The sequence below is a fragment of the Scyliorhinus torazame genome, chromosome 13 (assembly GCF_047496885.1).
Source record: "Scyliorhinus torazame isolate Kashiwa2021f chromosome 13, sScyTor2.1, whole genome shotgun sequence".
NCBI classification, from domain to species: Eukaryota; Metazoa; Chordata; class Chondrichthyes; order Carcharhiniformes; family Scyliorhinidae; genus Scyliorhinus; species Scyliorhinus torazame.
This window is the reverse complement of record NC_092719.1, coordinates 16,840,483-16,857,474: the sequence shown is the minus strand read 5'-3', so window position 1 is coordinate 16,857,474 and position 16,992 is coordinate 16,840,483. Positions and strand designations below refer to the sequence as shown.

The following is a 16,992-nucleotide window of genomic DNA, read 5'->3' as shown; positions in this document are numbered from 1 at the left end:
CCAGGCCGTCACTCACCTCCACGCTGGTCGGCGTGAGCCTGGAGCACCGGGTCACGCCGATGAAAAGGAGGTTTAATTTACGTCGACGTGAACAGTCATCACGCCGACGGGACTTCGGCCCATCCGGAAGGGAGAATATCGGCAGGCCGAAAATCGGCTGCCTTGCGCAGACCCGTGACATTCTCCGCGGCAGCGGCGACATTAACGCCCCGCCGACTTTTCTCCCTTCGGAGACTTCGGCAACCGGCGGGGGCGGGATTCACGGCGGCCAACTGGGGGTCGGAGAATGACGCCCCATATTTTAATCCCCACAGCCAAGGTATCATTTTAGTAAACCAGTGTTGTACCCCCTCCCAGGCCAAAATATCCTTCCTGAGCTGTGATGCCCAGGACTGTTCACAGTACTCCAACTGGGGTCTAACCAGGGTTTTATATAGCTTCAGCATAACGTCTGTGTCTTTATACTCCAATCCTCTAGATATAAAGGCCAACTATTAGTGTTTTTCATTATTTTCTGCACTTGTTCCGTGCATTTTAAGGATCTATGCACCTGAACCCCCAAGGCTATTTGGACATCCACTGTACCTAACCTCTTTGCACTTAGAAAATACTCTGCTCTATCTTTTTTTGGTCCAAAAGGGATAACCTCACACTTGCTTACATTGAATTCCATCTGCCACAAGTTTGCCCATTCACCTCGTCTGTCAATATCACCTTGCAATTTTATGCTATCACGCAGGCTGTCGACAATGCCACTTAACTTTGTATCATCAGCAAATTTGTATATATGACTTTCTATGCCATCATCCAAGTCATTAATTAATAATGTGAATAATCGAGGCCCCAACACAGATCCCTGTGGTACACCACTAGTCCCCTTCTGCCAATTAGAGTAATTACCCATTATCCCCATTCTCTGTCACCTGCCACTCAACCAGTTTCTGAAACATGGCAATAATTTGTCCTCAACTCCATGGGCTTCCACATTATTTAACAGTCATGTGGGACCTTATAAAATGCCTTCTGGAAGTTCATATAAATAACATCCATAGACATTCCCCTGTCCACTACCTTAGTCACCTCTTCAATAATTTAATAAGATTAGTCAGGCATGACCTTCCCTTCACGAATCCATGCTGGCTCTCCCTGATCGACCAAACTTTTTCGAGGTGTTCAGTTACCCCGTCCCTGATTATCGACTCCAGCAATTTCCCCACCACAGATGTTAGACTAACCGGCTGTAACTCCCTGGTTTCCCCCTCTCACCCTTTTTAAAAAGTGGAGTGCCATGTGAAATTTTCCAACCCAGAGGGACTACACCTGAATCTAGAGAACTCTAGGGCTTGATTCTCTGTCCACAGATGCACCTGACAGTCTTAAAGGACGGTGTCATAAGGCGAGGGATTGTAAACCCAATGGGTTTTTTTCTATAAATTGTTCATGTTTCCATGTCCTTAACGCTGGAATTCCAGTAAAATTCCTTATGGATGCAGTAGTTGGGAAGTATAATGATTTATTGCAATTCTCGGAGTGTTTTGAGGTATGGGTTTAATTGAGTTGGCTGGTTCGAGTATTGCATAAGCAAGAAAACTCATTGGATACCAGCAACAACAACTTGGATTTATATAGTGGCGTCGGGCACTTCACAGGAGCATTATCAGGCAACAATTGACACCTAGTCAAAGATTGTGACATGAAATGAAAATGAAAATCGCTTATTGTCACAAGTTGACTTCAAATGAAGTTACTGTGAAAAGCCCCTAGTTGCCACATTCCGGCGCCTGTTCGGGGAGGCTGTTACGGGAATTGAACCGTGCTGCTGGCCTGCCTGGGTCTGCTTTCAAAGCCAGCGATTTAGCCCTGTGCTAAACATCAGGACAGGAAGGGCAAAGACACGGTTATGTTACTGATCCAGTAATCCAGGAGTGTCACAACTCATAAATTCATAAGCAGATGATAGAATGGTCGGATTATATGGTCTGTACATCTTATTTAGTTTACCTATTCCAAACCAAGTCAGGATATGAGCGAGGTTTCCAGGGGTCAGACCGTTTCCCTCGGTTAGAAAGATAAGAAACTTCCTTCATTCTTGTTTATCAAGCCCCTCGATGCAGTGCCCTTTAAGAACGGCTGAGATAAGTCAGCCCAGGCTGCAGCATCTTCCTTATCACTTCACAACCCTCATTGATTAAACTGCTGGAAGATTAAGTACTCATTTAAAAGTAATAAAAAATAAAGCAGATGCTTACTTTCTACAAGGCGCAATGTCCTTAATTGTGTGGAAGTTGCTTCATTCATCACACACAAGAGAGGGCAAAATATACACCACTGCAGCCTGCCGTTTCCATGACACCAGGAGAATTGATTCTTATTTTTCAAATGAACAGTCCCCTCGCACCACCGTCCCCGCCCCCCATACACCATTTTGATTTTCTCCCCCTTTTGCTTGGCAGCGGTTTCCATGGTACCATCAGGACTTTGGTTGTCAATCTTTGTGCGTCTGAGGCGAGATGGTAGATCGTCGGGGGAGTGGGGTGAGGTCATTCGGCTGTGAGGTGAATCGTGGCCAAGTCCAAGGCGATATTGGAAAAGGGGGCGGTGAGGGGTGGGGTTGGTTAAAAACAAGGTGGAAATGGTGGGGGTTAAGGAGGGTGTTGGAGGGGGAGAAGCCGCGAACCTTCGGCGAGCAATCCCTGCACGTGAAGCTGAGGTATCTGAAGGTACGGCTGCCATTAGTGAGGCACAGTGAGGAGGAAATACGGGCGGGATTCTCCGCTCCTGGGACTAAGTGCCCGCGCCGTCGTGAACGCCGTCACGTTTCACGACGGCGCGAACAGGGCCCGGGCACGACCTATTCTGGCCCTCACAGGGGGCCAGCATGGCACTGGAGCGGTTCACGCCGCTACAGCCTCCTTACGCGGCGCCAACCCGCACATGCGCAGTTGGGGCAGCTCATTCCTACGCATGCGCAGTTGGGCAGCGCCATCCTGCGCCTGCGCGGGGAACTTCCTACGCGCGCCGGCCCCTCACCAACATGGCGCCGGGGTACTGGGGCCGGCCGCGGAAGGAGGTAGGCCCGGGGGGGCGGGGGAGAGGCCGGCCCGCCGATCGGTGGGCCCCGATCGCAGGCCAGACCCCATCGGAGGCCCCCCCCCCCCCCCCGCACAGTTCCCGCCGGCAGCGACCCGGGGTGAACGGCACCGGCGGGACTGTCATTTTTTTCGTCGGACCATACGGGCCGGTGGATCGCCGTTCGCGGCGATTCTCCAAGCGGGCCGGCGCGATTCTCGCGGCGCTGGTTTCGGGGGGGTTGGGAGAATCGCGTGCAAGTGTTGGGGCGGCGTCGCGCAGCGCCCCGGCGATTCTCCCATCCGGCCTGGGGGTGAGAATACCGCCCACATTTACTAAAAGCCAGAATCAGATGAACAGAGGACTTGCGTGGGGGTCAAGGAGGAAGTTCTGTAAATAGGGAGGGGATGAGTCCAGGAATGCGTTAAACAAGGTTGAGACTTTTATTTTGGAAGTTTTTAGGGAGGGGTTACAGTCATCATTGGGAGCCAGTGTACATCAGAACAAGCAGGTGGGTGATCTCGGAGCAGAAGCCCTGCCCTCCCTCAACCGCTCCACCCTAAGATTAGCAGGCCGAACATCAGCTAGTTAATAATCTGGGAAGAAGATCGGACGTGGCTAGTTTGACTTGGTGGTTGAAGAGGGAGAGGAAAGCATTCCAATTCAGACAGCTCCTTCCGGCAAAATGTTTGCTGCTTAAAAGGATGGTAATAATTTTGTATTGAAACCTGGAGGTATAAATTAGAATGAATTGTAACAGTCGAACATTGCCTGGGGAATCTGCTTCGAGGAGGGTTGGCCAATTAAGAACTGAGAGATTTTCAAAGCCATTATTTTGAACACGTCGTCTTTTTAAACCGAGTTCTCTAAAATGGCACTTTACTCAAACTTGCCCTTGGATTACCTGGCCTTCCCTGCCCTCGCCTCGGCCATCCCGCCATGTTTCCCCTTTGGCCACAATGTTCTTGGGCCTCTGGTCTACGCATTGGCACCACTCTCATTGGTGCTGGTGGCCACAAATATCGGGCGGCCTCTGGCTGGCCGCTCTCGGTGACGGGACCTCTGCCATCAATTTAGCGTAGCCAATCCACCTACCCTGCACATCTTTGGGTTGTGGGGTCGAAACCCACGCAGACACGGGGAGAATGGGCAAGCTCCACACGGACAATGACCCAGAGCTGGGATCGAACCTGGGACCTCAGGCGCCGTGAGGCAGCAATGCTAACAACCGTGCCACCTTGCTGCCCAGTTCGCTCATTATTAAATCTAATTAACATCCCCCACCACCGGCAGCCAGGAATCCCTCCAACTTATTCAGAGGAGGTTTTCCCCCACTGGGGAGACTGATGTGGGGCCTCTCTCTCTCTCACACAATGAAGTGGACCCAGCCACCTTGGTTATGTCCGTGATAGGCTGCATTGAATAAGCTCCATCGAGTACAAAAGCAAGGGAGTTATGCTAACACTCTATTAATATTGCTTTAGGCCCCAGCTGGAGTCTGGCCAATTCTGGCCACTGCACTTTAGGAAGGGGTTCAAGGTCTTCAAGAAGGTGCAGACAAAATATCTGCCATCCTAACTGGGAAATATATCGGCGTTCCTTCACTGTTGCTGGGTCAAAATCCTGGAACTCCCTCCCCAACAGCACGGCGGGTGTACCTACACCACATGGGCTGCAGGGGTTCAAGAAGGCAGCTCACCACCACCTCCTCAAGGGGAACTTCGGAATGGGCAATAAATGCTGGTTAGGCCAGCCGCACCCTAAGAATTAATTTTTTTAAACTCAGGTGAAGAAAGTAGGTGCCAAACAGCACTTTGAAGCAACTGAAAGCAAGTGAAAACGGCTGATTGAGGACATGTTCAATCACAGTTCCCAGCGCAGGCTGAAGTTCGCAAATAATTGATGAGAGCTGAGATTCATCTCTCAGCTAATTTGATCCGATCATACAGCAATCAATTCATTTGTTCAAGTGTGCCTGCTGTTTATTGCAGAGCTTACAGTGCAATCAGGTCCAGATTAACAATGCATTCAGTGATAAAATCATCCTAATGTCCCATTAGCTTGAGCCTCAGCAAGCCCCGGATCTGGAGATGCCACTTTGTCATGTGACATCTGAAATCAAAGGACGAAAATATTCAACTTGAGAACTGGGAACATTTAATGAGCTTTACCAGCTGGAGCTGGTTGCTCGGGAGGTCAATTAAGGCCCTGGCTTTCGGAATAGGTAGACATTGTAGTGGGGAGAGGGTGGGCCTGGTATTCCGGAAGGATGAGTTGAAATGGTTACTGGAGCATCTCCATTCAAACCTATCATGTCACCTCTGCTGTGAAGCTGAACTACAGTTGCCAAATCTGGTCAAACATTGCACCTCCTTCAATTTGACCGATTATATTCGGTGCTCCCAATGTGGTCTCCCTCTACATTTGAGGAGATTAAATGCAGTCTGGGCGATCGTGTTGCGGGACACCTTTCGTTAAGTCCGCAAGCACTCGGCACCTTGCTCTCATGCCCACATGTCCATCCTTGACCTGCTGCAATGCTCAAGTGAAACCCAATGCGAAGTGGGACTTCTGGACTCAACATTGAGCTCAACAACTTGACGCTGTAAGATTTCTCCTCCATCTTGACCCTTTTCTTTGTACCAGAAGAAGAGTCATACGGACTTGAAATGTTAACTCTATGTCTCTCTCCGCAGATGCTGCCGGACCTACAGCGGTTTTCCAGCATCCTCGGATCTGCTCAGCCACATTCTTGGAGGTTTCATTATGTGACCTTCAACCTCCAACTGCCCGACCCCCACATTCCTGCCATTGGCCACACGACGCGTCCAATCTCTGGTTCTAGAATCATAGAATTCCTGAAGTCCAGAAGGAGGCTATTCTGCCCACCGACCCTCTGAAAGAGCACCCAGCCCTATCCCTGTAACCCCACCTAACCTTTGGCCACTAAGGGGCAATTTAGTATGGACATTTCACTTAAGCTGCACATCTTTGGACTGTGGGGGGAAAACCACGCAGACACGGGGAGAAAATACAGGAACTCCACACACACAGTCACCTGAGGCTGGAATTGAACCCGGGTCCCTGGCGCTGAGGCAGGAGTGCTAATCACTGTGCTACCATGCCGCCCACCTTCCGTCACCAATTGCGAAGCAAACAGATCTTCATTGCATAAATGAGTTATTCTTGACTATTGGTCAAACTGTCCTTTCTATATGATAAACTGAATATTTCAAAGACAGTTTTTTGTTACTCCGGTGATTTTTCCCGTGGGCTGCACACAGCAGAATCTTGAAGATTAGTTTTTGATCCCTGGAGACCCCCATTTGCTTACCTGATGAAGGAATCTCCTGTCGTTAACATTGTCTTTCTTTCCCCTTTACAGCTTACCCCTGAGGTTCTGGGTGAATGTGATCAAGAATCCTCAGTTTGTCTTTGACATTCACAAGAGTAGCATCACAGACGCTTGCCTCTCGGTAGTGGCCCAGACCTTCATGGATTCCTGTTCGACATCGGAGCACCGGCTGGGCAAAGACTCGCCGTCCAACAAGCTGCTTTATGCCAAGGACATTCCCAACTACAAAAGCTGGGTGGAAAGGTTAGTGCCGGGCACTGGGGCTAGGGTCGGCACATCTGACCGCATTCCTGGAGGTTTCGACACACGACCTCCAATCAGCCGGGGGCTTCCATATTCACGCCATTGGCTGCTGGACATGTCTACCGTCAGGGCACATTGCTTTCACCCAATGGGTCAGCAGACAGACTCTTCAAAATCAGATGGTTCTTCACTGTCAGTCAAACATTGTTCCCACGTCCAATATTTTTAGAATCAATCGACCAAAGAGTGGAAAGAAATTTTTGAAGTACGCCTTTTTTTTATATGCCTCAAAAATGTTGTTCCTGGTTGTTTGTTCACAGTAGCATCCTGGAGAGCGATCTTTTACTCCTGGAGTGGTCTAGGATGCTGGAGGTTAAGCAATCTTAACTGGGTCGCTGGTGAATGAGTGGGTAATGGGGAGGGAGGGAACAATGGATGGATGGGACATAGCAATTTCTCAGTCCAGGTCAACAGGGCACAGAATGAGTTTCAGCTAGGTTGCACTGTCATCACACTCCAGTCACTGTGCTCAATGTCTGATGAGTACCACCAGTGACACAGTTGTCTGCCTTGCCTGTCAGGCAAGGCTAGAACGCTTGAAGGATGCTAGAGGTGAACAGATGGCCTTTGTCTGATTCAACACTGTCCCACTGTCAATATTGGTACTGAAATGTTGATTTAAAAAATAACACGAGGTAAGGAAGGAGAGAGAGGCCATTAACAGTCCCTTGAGGGAGTATTTCCGTTATTATTTCGCATTTCATAATAGCACTTTAGAGGCCCCATAAGCAGTAAATTGTCATGGACAATTACATTTCTCTATATTTCAACCAAATTAAAGTAAATTATGGAATTATTCAAAGTGTCACTTTTACAGAAGGGAGTATTCAATATTACACCGTGTTTACAGCACAGAAACCGGTCATTCGACCAAATTACTGCACGGGGGCGTTGCTGCTCCATCAAACCTCCTCCCACTCTCGCCTGATCTCCATATGCTGCCACTCCTAGCTTCCCTTTCAATGCATCTTTTCTGTGAACCTCAAATACACTTTGTGGCAGAATGAGGTGGGGTAGCGTTCCCTGAGTTTGCTGTTGGATATACCAGTGACTATCGTTTACCTATGGCCCCGAGTTTCCCCTGTTAGCATCCCACTAGTTCATTGTCAAATCTTTCGGAGGGTTTTACCGTTCAAGGAACAGCAAGCTGATTTTTTTTTTTTTTTAACATCTCTGTAATATAAAGGAGGAGGTCGGAGGGGGAACATGGTGCAGGTACATCTGTCACTCGAGTTGTAAGATATCAGAGAAACGGTGCACAATCCTCTTCAGGGGTGAAAATAGTTTCTTTTAGTGAAAAAAGCAAATTTCTTGTTTCTCTTCCTAATTAGTGAATGAATTCCTGGAACGGTGTGAACTCTAGAGGTTGCATTCCGATTCACATCACATTGGGGAAATTGCAGAACAGAAGGCAACCACTCGGGCCATCACTCCTTTGCTAACTGGCCTGTTGTTAATTAAGGAGATCAGTGGAGATTTTCCTGGTTATGACTGAGTTTTAATTCAACACCCTCTCCCTCCACCACCCCCTACAACCCCCTTCTGTTTTTTTAAAAATTCATTCACGGGATGTTGGCTTTGCTTGCAATGCCATCATATATTACCCATCCCTAGTTGCCCTTGAGAAGGTGGTGGTGAGCTGCCTTCTTGAATCGCTGGAGATCATGCGGTGTAGGTACACCCAGTGTGCTGTTAGGGTGGGAGTTCCAGGATTTTGACCCAGGGACAGTGAAGGAACGGCGATATATTTCCCAGCCAGGTCGGTGGGGTGGCTTGCAGGGGAACAGTCATTTTATGGCTTTTATTGTTGATTTTCTCTGTCAAATATCCATAATTGTCTAAACTAATGGTCCGTCTGCCCGCTCAGTTGGATTGGAAAGAGCAGGGGGGGTGCTGACTAATATTTATCCCTAAATCAACTTCCCTAAAAGAATGGATTGTCTGGTTATTTTCCGAGAGCCGTTTGTGGGAGCTTGCTGCGCACAAATTGTCTGCCATGTTCCCTGACATTACAACAGTGACAACACTTAAAGACGTACTTCACTGGGTGTAAAATGTGCTTTGGGGCAGCCTGTGGCTGTGAACTAGGAGCGTTAGTCCAGAGTTTACCCTCAGGTTTCAGGCCTGTCGCAAAGGCAAGAGTGACACCCATTGAACCACGGCTGACTCCGACAGGTGGTTTTATCGGAAAGAAGCTACCGCAGGGCATGTAGGCTTGTCTCACGATTCTGCACTCTGTGTGTTAAGCTCTCTCCCAACAGAAAATGAAAGAAATTGGAAGTGGGGAGCTTCTAGTTCTACAAATGGGCCCAATTGATGCTGCTGATTACAATAATCACAAGGAGGGTGGGGTGGGGGGGGGAGCCCTGTTCCCAACAGACTTGCACCTCCCTGAGAAAAGTACCAAGGCAGAGAGTGGCACACACAAAGAAAGATTTTGCATTTATATCGCAGCTTGGATGACTACTGGTCATCTCCAACCAATGAAGTGCTTTTTGAAATGTAGTCACCAGCTGGAATGCAGAAAATGCAACAGGCAATTTGTACACCGGAAGCTCCCACAGACAGCACTGTGATAGTGAGCAGATAATCTGTTTTTTCACTGCACAGATGTTGGGCAGCACACTGTGGATAATCCTACTCTTCAAAACGGTGCCATTGGATATTTTAAGTTCATCTTGAGAGGGTAGCCGGGTGCCTCAGTTTAATGTTCAAAGGCAGCAAACAAAGAACAAAGAAATGTACAGCACAGGAACAGGCCCTTCGGCCCTCCAAGCCCGTGCCGACCATACTGCCCGACTAAACTACAATCTTCTACACTTCCTGGGTCCGTATCCTTCTATTCCCATCCTATTCATATATTTGTCAAGATGCCCCTTAAATGTCCCTATCGTCCCTGCTTCCACTACCTCCTCCGGTAGCGGGTTCCAGGCACCCACTACCCTCTGCGTAAAAAACTTGCCTCGTACATCTACTCTAAACCTTGCCCCTCTCACCTTAAACCTATGCCCCCTAGTAATTGACCCCTCTACCCTGGGGAAAAGCCTCTGACTATCCAGGGAAAAGCCTCTGACTATCCAGATGGTGCACCACTCCCTCAGTCCTGCACTGCAATGTCAGCCTTGGGTTTTTTTTTTTTGCGTTCAAGTGATGGAGGGGGATTAGAACCCACAACCTTCTGTCTCAGAGGTGAGCATGCTACCAACTGACCCACTTCCGACACGGTCTCCCAAAACCAGTGCTTTTAAAACTTTTTCTGCCGGAACCCACTTTTGCTAACTGGCCGACCTTCAAGATTCTACTTCACCCGAGTCTAGATCGTGTCTCATGACAGTTCTCATTTAGTTTGTTACCATCAGGGCTCCCCACCACCTTCTCCTTCCCTCCTGTCCATCCCAAAGGTAATGGCTGTGAGATCATATCCACTCACCTCGATTTGTGCTGTTAGCTCGCCTACCTTATTCCAATGCTTCGTGCATTAAGATAAAAATCCTTCCGGCTTGCCTTTTGCCATTTTTAATTAATCCAACTTTTCTTTGTTATCTGGCTCTATTTGCCTCTCGCCCTTGATTACCCTGTCTACCGTTTTTGCATTTTACTCTTTCTTCTATTACTGTCCTTGTTTCTCTTTCCCTTGCCACCCTGCTGAGGTTCCAACCCCTCCCGCCATTCTAGTTTAAAAGATGGTGGAAATATTGAACTCTCCCATAAGCAACTGTTAAAGCTGGGGGTTAACTGGAAATTTCCAAACTGAAACTGGGAGCTTTTGTTTAGTGAGTGTTTTTTTTACCTGGGGGGGGGGGGGGCGGTTTAGCTCACTTGGCTAGACAGCTGGTTTACGATGCAGAGCAAGACCAGCAGCGTGGGTTCAATCCCCACCACCTTCTCAATCTTGCCCCTCGCCCGAGGTGTGCTGATCCTCAGCTTAAATCACCCCCAGTCAGCTCTTCCCCTTCAAAGGGGAAAGCAGCCCATGGTCATGTGGAACAATGGCGACTTTACCTTACCTAGTAAGTGGCTTCAGGATTACAAATTGAAGGTGAGTAGATAGAGTGTGAAACACAGACCAGTCAGGATCTCGTTAAATGGCAGAGCAGACATGAGGAAGAATAGTTTCATTCTATTCCAATCTCCCTAATCCTGGACTGAACTGGTTTGCAAATTCTCACCCAGTCTGTACATGTTACCTGTTAAAGTTAATTCTTCCACCCCCTCTTCACAGAGAGAAACTAAATCTGGAGGGAACAGAAACCAGGAGCTATCCTTTTGTTGTTATTCTCTCTCTAACGAAAATCTCTGGTCCTGAACGAGAATTCCACTCACAACTCAACTCCTAGAATAAGGGCCGGGATTCTCCCCTAACCGGTGGGGCGGGCTGTACCAGCGCCGAGGAGTGGCATGAACCACTCCGGCGTCGTGCTGCCCAGAAGGTGCGGAATGCTCCGCACCTTCAGAGGCTAGGCCTGCGGCAGCGGGGTTGGCGCCGGTGGGCTTGGCACAGTGCCAACCAGCGGCAAAAGGCCTCCGTGAGTTGGCGCATGCGCAGGAGCGCCAACGTGTGCTGGCGTGAACCCAGCGCATGCACACGGGGGTTCTTCTCCGCGCTGGCCATGGCGGACGTTTTCAGCGGCCGGCGGGGAGGGCAAGAGTGCCCCTCATGGCACAGGCCCACCCGCGGATCGGTGGGACCGGTCGCGGGCCAGGCCACAATGGGGGCAGCCCCCGGGGCCAGATCCCCCCACGCCCCCCCCCCCCCCCCCCCCCCGAGGACTCCGCAGGCTGCCCGCAGAGCCAGGTCCCGCCGGTAAGGACCTTGTTTGATTTACGCCGGCGGGACTGGCTGAAAACGGGTGGCTGCTTGGCCCGTGGAGGATTGCCTAGGGGGCCACTGCCAACGGCCCCCGACCGGTGTGACGCGATTCCCGCCCCCGCCGAAAAACCGGTGCCGGAGAATCCGGCGGCGGGGCGGGATTCACGCCGTCCCCCCGGCAATTCTCTGGCCCAGCGAGGGGTCGGAGAATCCCGCCCATGAATTCCACACACAACTCAGCTCCTAAAACGAGAATTCCACTCACCATTCAGCTCCCAGTAAATCCTGCAGAGAATTCAATCCAAGCAGACAGTTCTCGGGGCGATAACCGCAATGCTCGTGTGTCTTCAGCTGAGTGCCATGGGCTCACTGACGACAGAATGAGAGGGGGGTGGACGGGGCCTCGGTTTAACATATATTTTGAAGGACAGCATCTCCAATAGTGCAGCACCCCCTCAGTACTGTGCTGGAGTGTCAGCCTTGCTTGTTACACACAGATTCTGGAGTGGAATTCGAGGGCACATGCTTGTGTTTCAAATGCGAGAGTGACCAAGTCAGCCCCAGTGAAAGTGTTTTTGAAAATCGCCCAATCCACAGATACAAGTCTCTTCTCCCCCCCCCCCCCCCCCCGGCAAGTCACGTGACAGCTTGAGCCACAAGGCATCACGACCAGATTTGTGACTGGATTCAAACACAAAATCCTGTCAGTGACTTCTCAAATAAAGCTGTCGGCTGCAGGAAAACACAGCAGTTAAATCTCCCGCTTGACCATGACGAGAGCCAGGGAGGTATTTGCAAAACAAAATCCTTCAACAAAATAGCTCAACAGCTAATTCAGGGCAGCAATTTTGATTCAAACCTGTTTTTTTGCTGCATTAATCGCACTCTCTCAGTCGAGGGCTGACTTCATGGAATCATAAAATTTACAGTGCAGAAGGAGGCCATTCAGCCCATCGAGTCTACACCGGCCCTGAAAGAGCGCACTACTGAGCCCACACCTCCACCCTATCCCCGTAACCCAGTAACCCCACTTAACCTTTGGACACTAAGGGGGCTATTTATCATGACCAATCCACTTAACCCGCCCATCTTTGGACTATGGGAGGAAACCGGAGCACCCGGAGGAAACCCACGCAGACACGGGGAGGACGTGCAGACTCCGCATAGACAGTGACCCAAGCCGGGAATTGAACTCAGGTCCCTGGCGCTGTGAAGCAACTGTGTTAACCGCTGTGCTACTGTGCCGCCCCCCGGAAATGTGTCAATATTTGCAAATATTCCATAGGAGTGAAATCTTGAAAGTAACTAAAAACTTTACCTTGAATTCTTTCTTCAGGTCTGAGCAGGAGAGCAGCGCAATCCTATGACAGGAAAATCTTGTGATTTTACACAAAAAAGTACTCCGAAATCTGGCGGTGACACAACACATACAAAAACCGACCCTTAACTCCCCGACCCTTCTGACACCTGCCCGCGACCCACCCTCGGGTCGCGAGCCGAACTTTGAAAAACCCTGCCCTAAATAAGTAGGCAAATAAAAAAAGGTCCTCAAACATAACGTAAACTGAGTGAGGGACAATGTATTTTGTCCCTGGAGACAAGAATCCTCAGACCCATGTATGGTAATGTGTTAAAGGCCTGTACCAGTGGAGTGGATCCTACAATGATTGATGTTCCTGCTGCACTTCGTGTCCTTTGATTAATTCCAATGCAGAGTTTGAAGGGGGGATGTGGTGCCAACGTGAAGAACAAATTGGAGAATTTCCCACAATGGTATCCAACAAGGAAGCAAAAAAAATTGTATTGCGTTGATCTTAAACCTTAACATACCATTTGCAAGCTTATTCATTGAGAGCTTGATGAGTTGGTTTCAGCCATTTTTCAATCACTGTGTGGGCTTCATTCTGCAAATATGGTCACACTTCTGATGAATCTCCATGACTTTGACATGCTCCCAGCTGTGCATGTATTGGCACACCCCAGATAATCTCCTCGAATACTGGCAGATACTCCATGGGATTGCCTGTAAATATTGATGCATTCCTATGGAATATTTGCAAATAGACACATTTCCAGGAATGAACAAAATGTAGGATCTAATTCCAGAATACCCCAGATAAAAGTAGTAAGCTCCTGTGGATGAACTGTGAATATTGGGCAACTTCTCGTATGAGAATTACTTTTGGTTTCTGTTGGGAGTTTTGGCTCGAGTGATGCTATCAGTTAACCATCATTGCAGGACACATTTTTCCACAAGACCTGTGATTTCGAAACATGTCAGAAATGTTTTGCTTCTGTGATTTGGAATTTTTTGGAGAGTTCATAGATTCATAGAATTTGTAAAATGCAGAAGGAGTCCATTCGGCCCATCGAACCTGCACCGAAACTCTGAAGGAGTACCCTACCTCAGCCCAATCCTCCGCCCCATCGCTGTAGCACCACCTAATCTGCGCATCCCTGGACAGCAAGCGGCAATTTTAGCATGGCCAATCCACCTAACCTGTACATCTTTGGACATCTCCACGCAGACACGGGGAGAAAGTGCAAAGTGCACACACACAGTCACCCGAGGCCGGAATTGAACCCGGGTCACTGATGCTGTGAGGCAGCAGTGCTGACCACTGTGACACCGTTCCAGTTACAACCACCCAGAAATGCGTTGTTAAAAAGAAAGTTCTCAATTTTTGCCTTCTGCCTTTGACGTGGTGTTCCGAAGAAAGTGAGTTGACCCATCTTGCCTATTTGTCTTTCTTCCGCACAGGTACTATGCCGACATTGGAAAGATGCCAGCCATCAGTGACCAGGATATGAATGCTTATCTAGCTGAACAATCCCGAATGCACACGACTGAGTTCAATGCAATGTGCGCCCTCAGTGAAATCTACTCTTACGTTAGCAAATACAGCGAGGAGGTAACTATTCTGTTGACTGAGGTACCAGAGATCAGCTGATACCAACACTAGTTTGTCCGTTTTTGGTTTGTTGGAACACCAGGAACAGAAATTGGTATTTAGGCCCCTTGGTCATTCGACTAGGCCTTGGCTGATTTGTGTCTCCACTCTGTTTCGCTTCCTTCACCTCACATTCCTTTGCCTGACAGCAACCTGCCTCAGCCTCGAAGGTTCCTCAGTTGTTCCCCCAGCATTGACAACCCTTTGGGGGGGAGAATGCTCCAAATTTGCACTACCCTTTGTGCGACTCATGACTTCACTCGTGAATGACTGGCTCTAAATCTTTGGACCCTGGTGCTTGATTGCCTCACCAGGTTACGGCAGGCATTCAAGGAATGAATAGGTGAATTCCAACAGTAGTTTATTCGAATTTGGCGCAAGAATAGAAAGGGAACCATTGCCAAACCATGGCTTACAAGGGAAATTAGAGCTAGTATTAGATTCAAAGAACAGGCAGACAAATTAGTGAGAAATTAGCATATCCACCTTACCAAATCCTCTTTAAAGTTTGAAATGCCTTGATCACATCACCCACCTTCCAACAATTACCAATGATAAAGACTGGGCCCTACGTTCAGAACTACTCCATCTCAATGCCTCTTTGAATGTGGGTCAACCACCTCTGGACCCCACCCTCAAAGGTGGCGACATCGCCTGAGGAGCAACAGGATAATAATCTTTTATTGTCACAAGTAGGCTTACATTAACACTGCATGAAGTTAATGTGAAAATCGCCTAGTCGCCACACTCCGGCGCCTGTTCGGGTACACTGAGGGAAAATTCAGAATGTCCAATTCACCGAACAGCACGTCTTTCGGGACTTGTGGAAGGAAACGGGAGCACCCGGAGGAAACCCACACAGACACGGGGAGAACGTGCAGACTCCGCACCGACAATAACCCAAGCCGGGAATCAAACCTGGGGCCCTGGAGCTGTGAAGCAACAGTGCTAACCACTGTGCTGCCCTGGAAAAGAAAATAGATATATAAAGAGAAAAAGATTGATAAAAACAAATGTAGGCCCCTTAGTCGAAAGGGGGGAATTCATAACAGGAAGCAATGAAATGGCTGAGGAACTAAATTCATACTTTGCTTCTGTCTTCACAAAGGAAGACATGAATTTTTTTTTAAAAACATTTTTTTTACAGTATCCAATTATTTTCTTTTCCAATTAAGGGTCAATTGAACATGGCCAATGAACCTAACTTGCACATCTTTGGATTGTGGGGGTGAAACCCACGCAGACATGGGGAAAGGAAGACATGAATAATGTACCAGAAGTTCTCAGAAACACAAGTTTTAGTGATGAGCTGAGGAAATTAGTATTAATAGAAAAATGATTCAGGAGAAAATAATAGGATTGAAGGGGAATAGATCTCCAGGGCCTGGCAATCTTCATTCCAGAGTACTTAAGGAAGTAGCCCTAGTAACAGAAGATCTATTGGGAGTCCAAGTGGGAGATATTTATACTGTAGGGTGAGGGAATGAAAGATGAGTCATAGCCACAGAAACCAAGGGAAGAGAGTGCTAATGGCAGTCCCCAGAGAGAATAAAAGGTGTGAAAGGCCAAACGGCAGAGAAACTAAAGTCAGAGGGTAGCCATGACAAATGTAGATGTGGGAGGGGGGACATGGGTGGGAGAGAGGAAAAATGAGAAAAGAGGGGGAGAGGGAGGCAAAGGGGAGAAAAGATAAGGGGCAAAATTCTCCCGAAATGCCGCGATTTCCGCCGACTGGCGCCCAAAACGGTGCCAATCAGACGGGCATCGCGCTGCCCCAAAGGTGCGGAATGCTCCGCATCTTTGGGGGCCGAGCCCCAACATTGAGGGGCTAGGCCGACGCCGGAGGAATTTCCGCCCCACTAGCTGGCGGAAACGGCCTTTGTTGCCCCGCCAGCTGGCACGGAAATGACTTCCCCGGGCGGCGCATGCGCGGGAGCGTCAGCGGCCGCTGACAGTTTCCCACGCATGCACAGTGGAGGGAGTTGCTTCCGCCTGCGCCATGGTGGAGACCGTGGCGGAGGCGGAAGGGAAAGAGTGCCCCCAGGGCACAGGCCTGCCCGCGGATCGGTGGGCCCTGATCGCGGGCCAGGCCACCGTGGGGGCACCCCCCGGGGCCAGATCGCCCCGCGCCCCCCCCCCCCCCCAGGACCCCGGAGCCCACCCACGCCGCCTTGTCCCGCTGTTCAAAAGGTGGTTTAATCCACACCGGTGGGACAGGCAATTTATCGGCGGGACTTCGGCCCACCCGGGCCGGGAAATCGAGCGGGGGGGCCCGCCAACCGGCGCGGCCCGATTGCCGCCCCGCCGATTATATGGTACCGGAGACTTCGGCAACCAGCGGGGCGGGATTCACGGCAGCCCCCGGCGATTCTCCAACCCGGCGGGGGGTCGGAGAATGACGCCCCTGGAAAGGGGCGATAATGTAGGAGGAAAGAGTGGGTGGAAAAATATATATAAAGAAAGACAAAAAAGAAATAAACAGTAAAAATCAGTTAAAATGAAAT

At 49.4% G+C, this 16,992-nt stretch overlaps 1 protein-coding gene across 4 annotated transcripts in view; it reads left to right on the top strand.

Annotated features, from left to right (window-relative positions):
- Positions 1-16,992, top strand: part of plxna4 (plexin A4) — a 776,634-nt gene that overhangs the window by 755,876 nt on the left and 3,766 nt on the right. For all 4 annotated transcript variants that reach the window (XM_072471113.1, XM_072471112.1, XM_072471111.1 and 1 more), the window contains exons 30-31: positions 6,455-6,667; positions 14,299-14,449. In XM_072471113.1, coding sequence (XP_072327214.1) covers positions 6,455-6,667; positions 14,299-14,449 — 364 coding nt within the window. The remainder of the gene's footprint in view (positions 1-6,454; positions 6,668-14,298; positions 14,450-16,992) is intronic.